Below are 15,172 nucleotides of genomic sequence, written 5' to 3' on the forward strand. Positions count from 1 at the left end.
CCAGCATGTGACCCGATTTACTCCAACTATGTTGAGATCTATTTTCTCAACCTGGAATATCATACATTTTGAAATGTCACCTGGTGTTTGTGAAGAGAGAGATCTTCCAAAGAGCCCATTAACCTTCAAAAATGGTAAATCTGCATTGTAACCTCTTCTGAAGCATGCAGGTTTCAATGCTTGAATACACTATTAACTAGTGAATGAATAAATGAAACTTGTCAGAATTTAAGGGATAAGAAGGAGAAGTATAGGCAGTGGCAACATTGCTGGGTGGCCTGGAAAAGGGATTCTTTCTGGACATGCAGAGGTAGAATCAGGAAAGCTAAGGTGCAGATGGAACCAAACCTGGTGAAGGATGTGAAGAATGACAAGAAATTCTACAGGTACATTTATCAGAAGAGATACGCCTAAGAGTGTACACACTGATAAATGAGAAGAGAGAACTGGCTTCAACAGACAGGTAGAAGTCTAAGGCACTCAGTGAGTTCTTTGACTCATTCTTCACTGGCAGTCAGGCTTCCCATGCCTCTTGCATCCCTGAATCTCTGGGTGGGGGTTGGGGACCAGAATCCCTCCCACCATGAGAGTAGAGCACATCTGAGTTGGCTTCATGAAGATGGATGTGTACAAATCTATGAGGCCAAATGACATGCATTCCAAGGTACTGAAGGAACTAACTGATGTGATTGCCAAGACATTCTCCATCGTATTTGAAAAGTCATGGCTGGGGAGTCCCAGGTGACTGTAAAAAGGGAAACATCACTCTCCTTTTCAAGAAAGGAAAACCCAGGGATCTACAGGATGGTGAACCTCATGTCTATGCCTGGGAAGTTCATGAAGCAGATCCTCCTGGAAGTGATGTTAAGATACATGCAAGATGAGGAGGTGATCCAAAATAGTCAGCACACCTTCACCAAGGGCAGATCATACCTGATCTATCTGGCAGCCTTCAATGATGGAGTGGCAGCATCAGTGGAACGAGGAATATCAACTAATATTGTCTGCTTGAACTTGTGCAAAGCCTTTGAACAACATCCTTATATCTAAATTTGAGAGATGTAGATTTGAAGGCTAGACTATTAGATATTTAAAGAATTGGTTGGATAATCATAGCCAGATGATTGTTGTCAACAGCTCTGTCCAGGTGGAAGCCAGTCATGAGAGGTGTCCGCCAGGGTTTTGTCTTGGAAGTGGTGCTCTTCAACATTTTTGATGATATAGACATTGGGAATGAGTGCTCCCTCATCAAGGTGGCTGGTGAAACTTCACTCTTTAGCTTGGTGTCTACATTAGAAGAAAGGGATGCCATCCAGAAGGACTTGGACAAGCTTGAAAATGAGGCCCATTTGAACTTAATGAGATTCAGCAAGGCCAAGTGCAAGGTGTTGGGTCCAAACAATCAGAGGTATGTATGTAGACTGGAAGAAGAACACATTGAGAACAACTCTGGGGAGAAGGGCTTGGAGGTCGTGGTGGATGAAAAGCTGGACATGAGCCAGCAGTGTGTGCTTGCATCTCAAGAGTCCGGCTGCGCTCTGGGCTGCAACAAAAGAGGAGTGGCCAGCTGAGTGAGGGAGATGGTTGTCCTCTTCTGTTCTGCCACTGTGAGGCCTCATGACTTGGCTTTTCATAGAACTTTACAGAGTTTTGTTTTCTCAGTCATTCTAATCTGCGCTTTACCTAATATTTGAGGAATTCTGTTTTCAAACATTTCATTTACTCTTTATTTTCTTCTACGGCTTCTTCCTTATTTTTGCCTTTCTCTAGGGCTCAGATCTAGTTGCTTCCTACATGGTGCCTTAGAACCAGCTTGAAGACTATAAGAAAGTATCTGGCATCAACAGCAATGTGTTCCATTCACAATGACTTCATATATGGTTGGTTTCCCAGAACCTATTCATACTTACAAGCTGTTGGATCTCTGCTTTTGTTTATAATTGAATTCAACAGCAATTTTTATTCTCAGTATGATGTTTCTTAATGGCAACATATAAATTTCCAATATTCTTGACAAACCTGCTCTAATAGCAGTGAGTGGAAACAAAACATATGCATACTATAGCTACATGAGGCAAAATGTTTTTGCGTAGACATTTTCATATGCAATATAATTTACTTTATGAAAGTAGTAGTTACTGTTGCTGTAGCTCTGGTAATGTTTCATGAGTTCTGAAATCTAACTAAATTAGCTAAATAAATGCTTCATATGATCCTATTTGTAGTGCAGACATAATGTCTACGCTTAGGAGAAATTGTTTATAGAGCTTGGTGGCTGGCAGTCCCTTTACATGCAACGTTGTTATAGTGCTCCAGAAAACATTGCTGTTGTTTGTTTTTGCTTACCTTGAAGATAAAGAAGATGTGTGTCAGGTGAGGCATTGATCTATCTTTGGCATATCTCTTCTTAGCGTGTGGCATAGACAGCAAGCTTTGAGTTCTCAGCCACAGTTTTCCACTAGGAGAGAACGAATATCACTTCAGGAGAAGCAAGTAAGTTATACTGCCAGTGAAGATTTGTCATGCCTCTCTATGTATCCAGCAAGATGGTAGGGTCAGAGGAACAAGGAAAAGGCTATGCAGAATGTAGAAATTTAAGACTCTTTCTTTTTTTTCTCCTGCTCCATCTGAAGTGGAATTTTGTAATAATATACCATCCCTGAGACATCCTCTTCAACATGGACTGCATATGTCCCTTGCCAAGCCAAACCAAAAGCTTTGTGCTGCACCTTGTGAACATTCTTTGTTGTTTAGACCAAAGAGGAATCAGTTTTGATGCAAATGCTTTGTGTGATATGGATAAAAAACAGTATTTCTTGGAGCACTGGAAGGGTAGTGTAGAAAGACTGCCAGGGAGCAGGCTCTGCAATCTTAGAATGCTTCATTAACGTCAGCTGTCATTTAGAAACTCCATGTGTGATAAGCAAATCTGAGATGAGTTTTAGGCTACCAAATGGTTTGAAAAAGATTCTTGTACATTTCCTGACTGAGTTAGTACTATGACTGCCAGTCTTAGTAGATACTGTTCTGTGTATAGAGTCAAAACTGGCAACTGTTAAGCAATCAAAGTTAAGCAATCAAATTTGCAGTGGGTGGACCCATGCTGGCTGCAGGGTCCTGATACAACTACTGTCTCATTCCCCTTCCTTAGCAGGACAGGGGAAACAAATTAGATGGAAAAACTTGTGGGTTGAGATAATAGCAGGGAGTTTAATTATCAATTACTGTCAATGGGCAAAGCTGAATCAACTTGAGGAAAATAAAATTTGTTTTATTGTCATTTTAAAATAGAATGGAGTGGTGAAAATTAAGACAATTTAAAGCAACACAATGGGATGTAGAATAGGGGCTTGCAGTCGGTGTATAACAGTTCTTCTCTGTCTCTTCTTCCTCATACTTCTTTTTTTTTTCCTGTGCTGTGATGGGATCTTCCTATGAACTACAGTCTTTCAGGAGCCAGGGTGGTCTCCCTATAGCTTGTAGCTCATTCATAAAATACCAACTGCTTTGTTGGGGCCCTCCAGAGGATACTGTATGGAGATATGATCCTCCCTTAGCTGCAAATGGACAGCCTAATTCACCATAATCATTTCTGTGGGATACAGGGGAACTTAAGCTCCATCCCCTGAGGACCTCCTGCATTGATATTAGTGTCTGAGGGGCTGTTTCTCACAATTGTTGTCCCTGCTCCTTACTGCCTGTGCAGCGTTTCACTCTTTCTTAAGTGAATTTTCCCAAGGCAACACAAACTTTGTTACTGGGCTAAGTCTGTGTCCAGCACAAACCAGCTTCTGACTTTTTCTCACAGAAGCCACCCCTGCAGCTTCCACACTGCCAGCACCTTGCATCCTACATCCAGTATTTGACATAAATGAGCTAACGAGCTGAATCTGTAACTGTTGGTGTAGGTGTGAAAGCAGAAGAATGCTTTGTTGATTTTTTTGATGAGTAATATACCTGCCAGGCTAAAACAATAATAATAAAAAAAGAAACTTGACTTAGTTATAATATGTAACAACTACTTTATTACAATACTGAAGAGTAAGGTAATATAAATATTAGGATAATACTTATATTCAATATAGAGGAACAAGAATGCAGAGAAAAAAAATTCCTAAATTGGGTTTGCTGTTTACAGGCTGCTGTGATTGGCAATAACTTTACGGATACTGTATATGAAGCTCTTTCTTACTTGGTAAATATGACCAAACAGCTAGGAACCTAATAATAAAGCTCATTTTACTCCTAAGAAGAACAGGAAGTTCAAAATCTTGTGAAAAGCAAGAAGAAATTTGATTACACTCTTTCAGATGCAAGCATTCCAGGATCCTCCAAATTCTGTGGTACAATAGACTCAAGACAGTGAAACGAGGAGGTAGGAAAATGTGTTGTATTAGTGAAATTACCCCTTTTAGCTGAAGTCTCAGTATGAAAATCTAAGGGTACTTCCTTGGAAGAGTAAGATAAAAATGTGACTGGTAGTGAAATGCAGTTTTGTTTCATTTTCAAAGGAAGTACTATCTTGTGTGGCAATAGAAGTATGACTAGCCTGATGTTAGATGTAATGTATAGTGGCTACAGCTCATGTAACTCTTTGCTTCTACCCAAAACTAAGTGGATTTGTTCTTTAGTAAGTGGTGACGCACAACTTAAAAAGAAAACAGTGCTTGTGTGTGTGTATCTAAGTTGTTGACTTTTACAACTAGTAGATACAAAGAGCAGCCTAGATGGGATCAGCTTGTGTCTTATAAGGACAGTACACACTTTCCCTTGCTCCCGCCATTTCTCTGTTTTGCTAGTGTTCCTAGTCAAATACAAACAATTCTATTGGCAAGCTACCCAGTCTGCATACTGGTCAGTTCAGTGGATTGAAATAACTTGCCAAAACCAGTGTGGTGTGCCTGCGTGCACCATTTTATCCATGCCAGCTTAGTCATGTTTGCTTCTGTAGCACTTATCAACAGTGTTTGTTGTCTGACTAACTGGACCATTTTTGAACAGTGAGAAATAGTGCCTGTTGCAAGTCATAAAGGGAGAGAAAAGTGGATTCACAGTGTGTTGGAGTGGTTCTTATCTCTCTAAAATGGAAAATTCCTTTTGCTGCCTCTCACTCTTTCCAGTATAGCTTACTCAGATGCACAAGCTCAGCTTGAGGTTGTCCTTTTTGGGGTGCTAACTTGGATAAGAACAGCAAGATCTCATGCTACCTGCACCTCTGCAAAAAATAAAAAAATAAAATAATATGATGGCTGCATGCTATGATTTAAGACAAATGTGTGCCTGCTACGGTCACTATTAAAGGCACTCTGGTCAGAATGTACATACTGTAAACAGCCTTTCCCCTACTTTCTGCTGATCTCACTTCTGTGCCTGGGATGTGTTGCAAATTGCTATTTGTGGAAGCCTTACTAACCTAGATCTCATAAAGAAAAGTAACATGCTACAGGTAACTTAGGAAACATGGTCTGCAAAAGCTGGAGATGGTGGCATGCGATCATCTTATGAAGAAGGGTCACTGTGTGAATGTGCTCCCAGATTGCCACTAGCTTTGTCTGTGTAACTAGCAGTAATATCAAAATACTCACAAAGAGGTATAGTCTTTCTAGAAAGTCTGTCTGTCATTTAAATGACTACTTTGGAAAGGAGAATATGGATTACTCTGCACTACTCCAATTTTTTTTGCACACTACTCTCAATTTTTATTTGGAATAAGTCCTGGTAGAATAAAGCGGCTGATGTCCAGTTTTGCTTTAGTTCAGTATTTAAACCAAAGGAAGAGGAATACTATTATGGATTTCCTTTGAGTAGTTTGACTGGAAAAACATTTGATTTTTCTTTAATTTTCTTGCAGAGATTTTTTTCAGTTTATTGGCTAATTCATTTTACATGTGGCTTCCAGATGAGCTCTATGGGCCTTGCTGATCTCTGCCTTATTTCTTTTCCTGAAGCCTTTGTTGAATCCAGACCAGTCGTGTAAGTAGGGAGAGCGAGTCTAGATCCAGAGCTGAACTTCAGGGGATGTGTGCTCTGATCCCAGAACGCAAGCGGAGGAAAAGTCCCATTCTGCATGTCAAATGGTCTGAAACGTTGTAAACTTAGTGCTTGTCTCCTTTCTCTGTATGCCTGCCAGGGCCTAAAGGTCTGATCAGAAAAGATGGCAGTTGAAAAATCTTCATCTATTTCTTCAGTTTCCTTTTCGTATTTGCTGTCAGCTGATGGATGGCAATGACTTGAGCAGCAGTCCTTGTACTAAGTTGCATAATAAGTTGATGGTACATGTTACAAAAAGAGAGGGAACAGCAAGAACAGAAAGTAATCTTGACAGAAACTTGTGAAGACTCATACGATGAGTTTCATGGCTGAGAAGCTATACTGAGTGTGCATTGTGGATGTAATGGTAGTAGTTGATCTGAAGATAAAAGGCTTTATCAAACAAAGGCAAGATGCTTAATTTCTGAAGTTCCTCTAATTTTAAGAAGGTACTTGATGGAGCAGTGTGTTTGAGATTACCGAATCTCTGTCATTAATGAGATCAGAACTTCATGAGGTTTGATATTAGATATGAATCCAGGGAAGACTGCGTATCCTTGGCAGATTTTCCATGAAGTCTATCAAGAGAGCAGGGAAGACAGAAAGTGAGGGAGTGAACAACAGCAAAGGCAAAAAAAAAAAAAAGCTTTAGAAGTGTGGAGGGGAAAAATCTATAATGGGGTGGAAAATTGTTTTTTGATTTCTTGAAGTATTAATCTAGGAGAGCCTTTACCTGTAACGGAGCAAAAAGGACGGAAGTTGAACATGAAAGCACATGGATTATTTTCAGATAACAATCTTCTCTGCTGGACTTTTTAGAATGACTTGAGATGTTGCTTGAGATGCATGTTAACACACCTAGCAATTAAGGTAAGCATCTAGCTCTTTGTACTGAGAAAAGTTTCACAGATTTGAATTGATTTTTGTCTTGCAGATCCACTAAGACTCACCCTGGCCCAGTTGTACATTTAAGTGATAGCCCAAGAGATGAGGGGAAAGTGAGTACAGCTAATGATATAACGTGCTGCAACATTTTATAGCCTGAACCGACCTTAATAACTCTTTCTCTGATTTTATCATCTGCTTTCATTTGTAATATATGTATAGGGACACTTTCACTGTTTTACAGTTTTTAAGAAAAAAAACTCTCTTCGGGTAACTTCAATGTGGAAAAAATTATAGTATGCAGACAACATCTCTTGAAACCTGCAGCCAGTCAAAATTGTTTGTGATTAAATAAACGTTATTTTTGCTTAATTAAGAATTGTCTAGCGACTCTGTCGGGACTTTGGTATTTGCATGCTATGATCATATGAATGTAAGTCATTTTTTACACAAGAATAGTAATGACAGCAACCTACGTTTGGAACTTGCTGCTGTACTTTAGCAGAGTTGAGAATAGCGAAGAGCTGTCACTAAGTGAAAGCAAAATGTAGTCCAAGTGTGATTCATGAGGGGGCAAAATTTTCGTTGGTTTTGTTTCTACAGTAGCTTTTTGAAAATAAAATTCGGTTGCCATAAATGTTTTTATTTATATGCTGCTACTTAATTTTTTTAGCATTTTTAGCATGCATGTGGAAGGGCATTTAGCTATTTCATCTTTTTTGATCACTTTTGAGAATAGCATTTCAGTGAGCATTTATAAAGGACTCTGATTTACAAATGGCGTATCTATTTGGAAGTGCGTCTCATGTAATTGCTGACAATTACTGGAAACTAGAAACATTCAGAGTTTGTGTTACTGATACAGGGTACATTATGCAGAAATTAATATGGTTCCTTAAGATAACACTGGAGACTACATCTGAATTTCATTTGCATTGTCAGTCCTTGGAGTTATCTGTACTGCAGGATGAACTGTATGCAAACAATACACTTGCTGGATAGTTCTCCAACAGCCTGGATCCTCTAAGCTTTCTGAAAGAATCACAGTAGATGAAGCAATTTAGAATAGAACCAATGAAAGTAATTAAATGTTACGAGTGTGGTATCTTAGCCTCAAGCCAGAAACATTCAAGAAATGCTACTTAACTATCGATCCTGAATTACCTGATAAAATAAAGTGTTATTGATAAAGTATAAGTCTTGTTTATTGCATTCCAAAGAAGCTGTTAGTGACTCACCTAAAAGCACAATGTATAGTGAGAAAAATGCTAAAAGAAAAAATTTATTTGTGAGTGTATATCCCTTAAAGGAAGTCATGCACTATGTTACAACAAAAACCTAAAATAGTTTGACTTCAGCAGAAAGGGAGATGAAAAGGTCTTAGTAAAGGAAGTTGAAGAAGAATTTACTTGGAAATACAGTTGCTTATTGGTCAGAGAATGCATTTGTAACATCTGGGCTCTGATGAAGTATTGGCAAATGAACAACACTCTGGTAAAAGCAAAAGCAAATGAATCCCTGTGTTAAAAACAGACATCAGAAATGTATGGGGAAAAGATTAAAGACATACTAAAACTATCCTTGTGCTGCTGTTTATATCACTGCTAGATTGAGGGTGGTGTAAAGAACAAATTGGTCCCAACAAAATACATGGAGATTTGCAGAATGTGGAATCAGCAGTTTGATATTTAATGGAGATATCAGTATAAGATTCACAGAGACAAAATAGGAGGTTGAACCCTGAATCAGAAGACATAGTTCCAGTGAAAAGATCCAATAGTACAGAGGGGAAGAAAAAAAATATATATATTTTTTCAACCGTTTCATCAAATTTGACTTCAAAAAATGAAAGAAAAAAAAACAACTTTTCTTCAGAATGAGAGAAAAACAAATTCAATGTTTGAATTTTTTCTGTTCAGCATAGTTATAAACATAGAAGAAGGTAAGCTGTGATGTAATCTGTTTTGCTGGACTTCAGGAAAATGAGGAACTCAGCAATAAAATGGCAGCTTAAATAATGATTTTTTAAGTAATGTAAGTAATGTGAAGTTATAGTGTGGGAGGAAAATGATTTTTCTAACTTTACATATAAGACAATGGATCTAAGGTGATAGTTGCTACTTAGTAGAAAGATCTTAGAATGGTGATTGATAAATCAAAATATCAGCTCAGTGCTCAGTAGCAATAAAAAAAGTAAGTAACGGGCACTATTTAGAGCAGAACAGAGAACAAAACCAGCATAAATGCATAGTTGACTTGCCTGTTGAGTACAGACACTTGCCCTTCTATCTCAAAACTAATGTAATCATGCTCAGGGAGATTGAGAGAAGAGGCAACATTTTCTGTGTAATACACAAGTCAGATGAGAAAATGAGTTGTAGAATTGATCTGATTGTGACCCTGAGTTTGAAAATAATAATTGCTATGAAGAGGAAAACAATTCATAGTCTCTTTCAGTACAAAAACTAGAAGAAAATTTTAGGTAACAATTCAGTCATAATTGTTGCTGGAAATACAGATATTCTTATACTCTACAAGGATATTGCACCCTGACAGGGTCCAGTGGTGTATACTTCTCTGAGTATCATAAAGTTTTTATTACCGTTCTGGGCATGTTTTCATAAGGTAGATAGGAAGCACTTCCCTGTGGAACTGATGTAAAGTGTATTGAGAGAGATTAAACATATACAAAACTTACTGAAGCTAGGACAGTCATAGGTCTCTTTTTGAAAGCCAAGGGAAACTCATCACAAGCTGTATATTCAGTTTTCAAAAAAAAAGAAAAAATCCTTCAAGTTCAATAGTTGATATCAGTGGCTGATGACCAGTATTTCTGTGCCAAAAGAACGAATGTAATTAATTCCAGAAGACTTTTACCTTCCAAACAAACTATCAGGGCAGGTTTTGGAGACAGTCTCTGTTACAAATCTAGCAAGTGGTGGTTGGAAGACAGACAACAATGAGAATTTGGGCTTTTAGCCTGCCATTTAAGAACAATTTTGGGACCTAGTGATTAAGTTCATGAAATGTAATTGTCTGCCATATCAGTGAGTTAGCGTACATTAGGAACAGACTGAAGTACACAGATCTTTGTAAGTGGCAGATCTGTAGCAAACAGTATTTTTCTTGCTGACACAGAAGAAGACATTAACTGCAATGATCTGCAGTTTCCCAGCAACTGGAGAAAGCTTAATAGGAAAAGGTTTAATGTTATCAACCATCAGCTTGTGGACTAAACTTCCTATCTCTGAGTCTGTGTTCTAATAACACCTAAATATAGAGTGCACTTGGCAGGCTTATTTTTTTTCTCCCACAGAAGTTTTGTGCTACTAGGACAAAGAGAGGGCTGCCTGGCAGGTACCAGAATGGAAGTTGTTGATTGTAAAGGAGAAATGACGACAAAACCATTTCAGGGATAAGGATTTGTGTGGTCAGAATGTGGAGCAACTCAACTAGACATGGAAGATTGTGCCAGGATTTCTCCGACACTGAAATTCTGTGCAGCCCTACTGTATGATTCTAAACTATTAAGTATGAGGAATTAAACAAGGTGTCAGAAACACAAGATGAAAAGATAACTTTTTGGTTTCCTCCTGGACTCCTTTTATATGTACTGACATGTTTATGGTTCTCTGTTTGTTTATGTTTTCTCCTTACAGCTGTATTTATGGATTATGGATTTTTTACAATGTTGACTACTGTAGACAGAGAGCTTGTCTTACAGATCTCTCAAGTGCCTACAATAAGCAAGAGGAGTGAGAAGGTTTGGCTTTTCTGTAGTTCAGACAGATTGTAGTTCAGGATATCATAAATATACTGAGAATGAGACTAACCATATTCATTGTGTTGGAATTCTGACTTTGTCAGATCACTCTATTAAGCAGCAGAGCTAACCTCTGAGAACATAAGATAGAGAGAGATCATAGCCATCCAGCAGTTCTGTGCATCTTTCAACTTCCTATAAATCTCAATACTTTCTGTCTTGCAGTTCTATAGTGTTGTTGTGCACCAGCATTTCAATGACAGATCAGATGGAAGGCTGCATCTGATTGGCAATATTTTACTGTTTAGGAATTACCTGGAGCACAATGTCTTTGTAAAAGAGAGTAATGGAAATCAAAAGGAAAGCCTGCTTCATCAGGGAGGAATGCTTATTATGAGGCAAAGTCACATACTATATGCTTTTCTATTCCTTTCCTGTTTTTAATTGTACAAAACTGAGAAAGAATACTGGTAGATACAAACCAAACTTAACTGGTTTGGTACCCAGCACTAGAGAATGCACTAGAGAAGACAGTAAGAAATGCCCTGAGGATCTGTATGGTATTGATTGAGTTAAATGCAAAAAGGAAAAAAGATTGATAATTTTATGTACCTAAAATGCTGAAAACACCAAATTGTGCAGCATTGGATGGACCTCCCATAAGGGCACTGCACACTCTGTTGACATCATCTGTGAAGAGGTTCATCTGCATTTTCATCTCTTTGGAGTTCTTAAAATATTTGCTTACACAAAAATAATACATTCTTTTCTACTGTTGAGCAAATGTTGTTCATATGAGATACTGCTTTACATTTAGATACTGCTTTACATTTAGATAAAGGCAAGGACATCTGTACTGTAATTATTCTTACCAAGAGGTCTACAGGCTTCTCCTTTACTGTTATCCAGCTAAGTTTATCCTGTAGTCAAGGAGTATGTGCAGCACAGCATATCACAGTGCAGGCCTGTGCATACTTAGGCTAACTGTTATGTGAATCACTAAGTCCTGGATATACAAGTGTCTTTGTTTAGAAACATTACACTGGCAGTGGAAGAAGTTGCAGTAAGGCACTTTGTTCATTTTCCTCTTGGCAATCCACTGTCAGAATACCAAATGGCAACCTGATACCATTACTATCCAGTTAGCTGTATGATTTCTGATCATTGATGTCTTTTCACATTTACTCTGCTACAGAATCCCAGATGGACTTGTCCAGGGCCAAAATAATAAATATTCTGAAATTTCTTCAAAACAGTTTGTATTTTGTTAGGGAACAATATTCCTAAATAATCAGGTATTTTTCCTATTCAGGTATTATATGTATTTAACTGTAATTCCCAGAACATGTAATGCATCTCCATGTAAAAAATATTCTGACAGCATGGAGAATTATATCAAGTAATTCTAAGATTCTGTATACTGCAGTATTGATGTATTAGTAATACTTAACTTGGAAGAAAAAGAGCTTTGTTTTGCAGTCCAGCAGTTTAATTTTTATGACTTACTCAGGCTGTAGTAACTGCAAAGATACTGCTAAGGTTTCATGACCTAAGAGACAGTCTTGTCATCATTCTTTCCCTCAAATTCTTGCTATTAAATATGTAAATTCTTGCTTGCATTCTGTGATCCATGTATTTTTGGACAAAGAAGAATTGCAGTTTCACTGCCCCTTGTACATAAATACTCTGTAACCAAAATGTGAAAGCTAGTATGCTCATTCTCATTCTTCTGATTCTTAGGTAGATAAGCTCTATGGGAAACAGTTTGCAGGACTTTTAAGTATGCCAGAATTCACATATTCCATAAGGTTTAGAATGAACTATATTCAATTGAAAAATACTCAGTATAGCAGCAGATAGAAAATTTAGTTATTTTCAGTAGAAACAAGGAGAAAGCATTGTGTTCATTCTTACTTTTTTCCTAAGCGTTGCTTTTCTTCTCCGTCATATTTTGATCAATCTTAGTATTTTTCAGGTATGCATGATTGTATAATGTACTAATTCTGGAAGTAAAAAATGGCATATTGGTTAATTAGTTTTCAATTTCTAGAAAAGTAAGCAATTTATTTTCTGCAACAGGATTTCTTCGAAATGTTTAAAAGAAACAGAAAGCAGAAATTAAAGGAATATATGTAGCTGGGGGAGAGTTTAATCTGGTCACTCCCTGGTTTGATGTAATTTAAGAAAACTCCTAGGTGTGAGATCATTGTCCCTCCAATCAGAGAAGGAAGATAGCCACTGAAAGGAACATGCTGTATTTATGTTTTCTCAACAGATGAAAAATTGTGGAGACAGTCTGCATATGTAATTTTGCATAAAAAATGATATATAAAGCACATCTTTATTTCTGTATTCTGGAATTTGTCTGTCGTTAGAAGTTATTTTTAATTAAGATAATTTGAATGCAGGGTATTATGTGCATTATAATCTATAGTCTTGTGCATCTGTTTGGCATTTTTTATGTTTATTTATTGACAAATGCCTTAAAACCATGAAGTTCTTTAATAATTACTTGTGTGTTATGAATATGAAACTCAGATTGTGTCTGTTTCTCTCCTCCAGCTGTTGATAGGCTATGAAAATGGGACTGTAGTGTTCTGGGACTTACGATCTAAAAGAGCTGATTTGAGAGCTTATTATGATGAGGTAAGCAATTTCCATTAATTCATAAATACTGTTATTCAGCAGTTACATTTCTTTCCAAGCAGATGGAGTTTTGTCTTAAAACACTGCATGTTCTCGAAATACTGTTTGTGCTCTGCTTTTCAGCAACTTACTGGCAATGCAAATCAAAACTTCAGTTCCTCTGGCTGTAATACATCAGCCTCTTATGAGTGTATTACAACACAGTCACCTCCCCTTAATTCTAACAAATTCATCTGCTTCTTCTTTCCCCAGCTGAATAGAATGTACTAATGAGCTGACCTTCAATGTAGCTACATGGGAATAATAATGTTATTTTTACTGAATATTACTGGAATATCAAGTAGAATGAAAGACGAGTTACTTTGTAGGGCTATTTGTATTATCCAGTAGTCAAAATTTGCATAAAAAGTTTTCAGAATTGTATTCCCACTTTAATCAGAATATTGACTGTTTGTAGGCAGATTATATGAAACATGAGTACAGTTCTTCTAATAATAAACAGTAGTCTTAAAAGTAGATATATGCCTATTGTAATTGTTTTTCTTAGATGGAAGGCATGTACACCTTCATGAAAACTGCATCAGAACTGAGTTTCAGGGTTAAAACTGTGAGCCTGCACACAGCAAATGTTCTACTGACAGGGCAATTGCAAGTTTAAGCAGACTGGTATTTAAGCCTCAAGACATGTCCCAATATAACTGACAGATTGCCTGTCAATACACTTGGGAAAATGCTGCATTCTATTCCCTGAGGCTGGACAACCTTTTCTTTTCATGGGTCTTCTAGTAAAGTAGGGTGCATATTCATACACTGTCCTCTCTTGTTCTCTCAGGAAGAGAGAACAAACAACAAAGCCTTTTTAATCCTGCTTCCTTTCTTTTTAATAGCTTATTAAGTCAGAGTTGTTGAGTGTGAACATTTCTTAGTTTAATTGTTTCACATTTTTCGAGACTGTTCCCAGGATTTTTTTTTCTCTTTCTATAAGTCGTGTGCATTCCTCCTCAGTGGTTATGTGTTGTGTCATTCCTACACTTTGTGCAACTTTGGATGGTTTTCTATTGCCTACTGATATATTTGAAAAATTCTTCTAACATCTTTAAAGGGTTTTGTTAACTTGCTACTTGTGCTTTGTTACAGACTTGCTCCAGATTGATAATATTCCAGATCAGTTAGGATTCCCCTAGGAAACCCCTAGAAAAGGTTTATGTTACAATAATGTTTTGTACAGGTTTTATGAGTCACGAATTATTAATTCAGCATTTGCCTCTTGGTATTTGGCACCAAAACAAAAGATGGAAAACCTAAGCTTTGTTTTAGAGATTGGTCACCTAAGATTAGAGCTGAGAAAATACTAATAGCTTTCATCATTTTGTATGGACTGATGCAAAGGCTCTGTATTCTCTGACATCTGACCAATCTTTGAGAATTATTTTGGCCAGCCAACTGCAATTTCAAGGTATCTGTGAGATATCTGATTAAGTGGTATGATTGTACTGTCTCTTCATTAAATATTCAAGTGCCTCTTGGATCAGAGTATGAATAAAGTTAATCTAGATTCATTTTTTCTATTACCATTATACACAAGTCACATCGAAAGTAAGGTGTCTTAGTTTCTGCTTGGATGGAATTATTTTCTTCAGAGTGCTTTTGGTTCTAGGTGAGTGTCAGGAGCTTTTTGTCTTCTATTTATTTCCATGGAAACTACAACAGATACAAAGATCACAGTACCACTAATTGATAGAGCAAATTCTCAGCTACAAAAAAAAAAAACACTTTTTCAATGTAGTCACCACCATTAGCTATGCATTTTTGTCAGACAAGAACAAGAGCCTGTATGCCATGCTCATA

At 37.3% G+C, this 15,172-nt stretch overlaps 1 protein-coding gene across 3 annotated transcripts in view; it reads left to right on the forward strand.

Moving 5' to 3' along the window:
- Positions 1-15,172, forward strand: part of STXBP5L (syntaxin binding protein 5L) — a 185,290-nt gene that overhangs the window by 94,451 nt on the left and 75,667 nt on the right. For all 3 annotated transcript variants that reach the window (XM_065742112.1, XM_065742113.1, XM_065742114.1), the window contains exons 6-7: positions 6,965-7,028; positions 13,241-13,324. In XM_065742112.1, coding sequence (XP_065598184.1) covers positions 6,965-7,028; positions 13,241-13,324 — 148 coding nt within the window. The remainder of the gene's footprint in view (positions 1-6,964; positions 7,029-13,240; positions 13,325-15,172) is intronic.

Source organism: Cyrtonyx montezumae, unplaced genomic scaffold (assembly GCF_038088225.1).
Source record: "Cyrtonyx montezumae isolate F1298 unplaced genomic scaffold, pur_monq_1.0 scaffold_3, whole genome shotgun sequence".
NCBI lineage: Eukaryota > Metazoa > Chordata > Aves > Galliformes > Odontophoridae > Cyrtonyx > Cyrtonyx montezumae.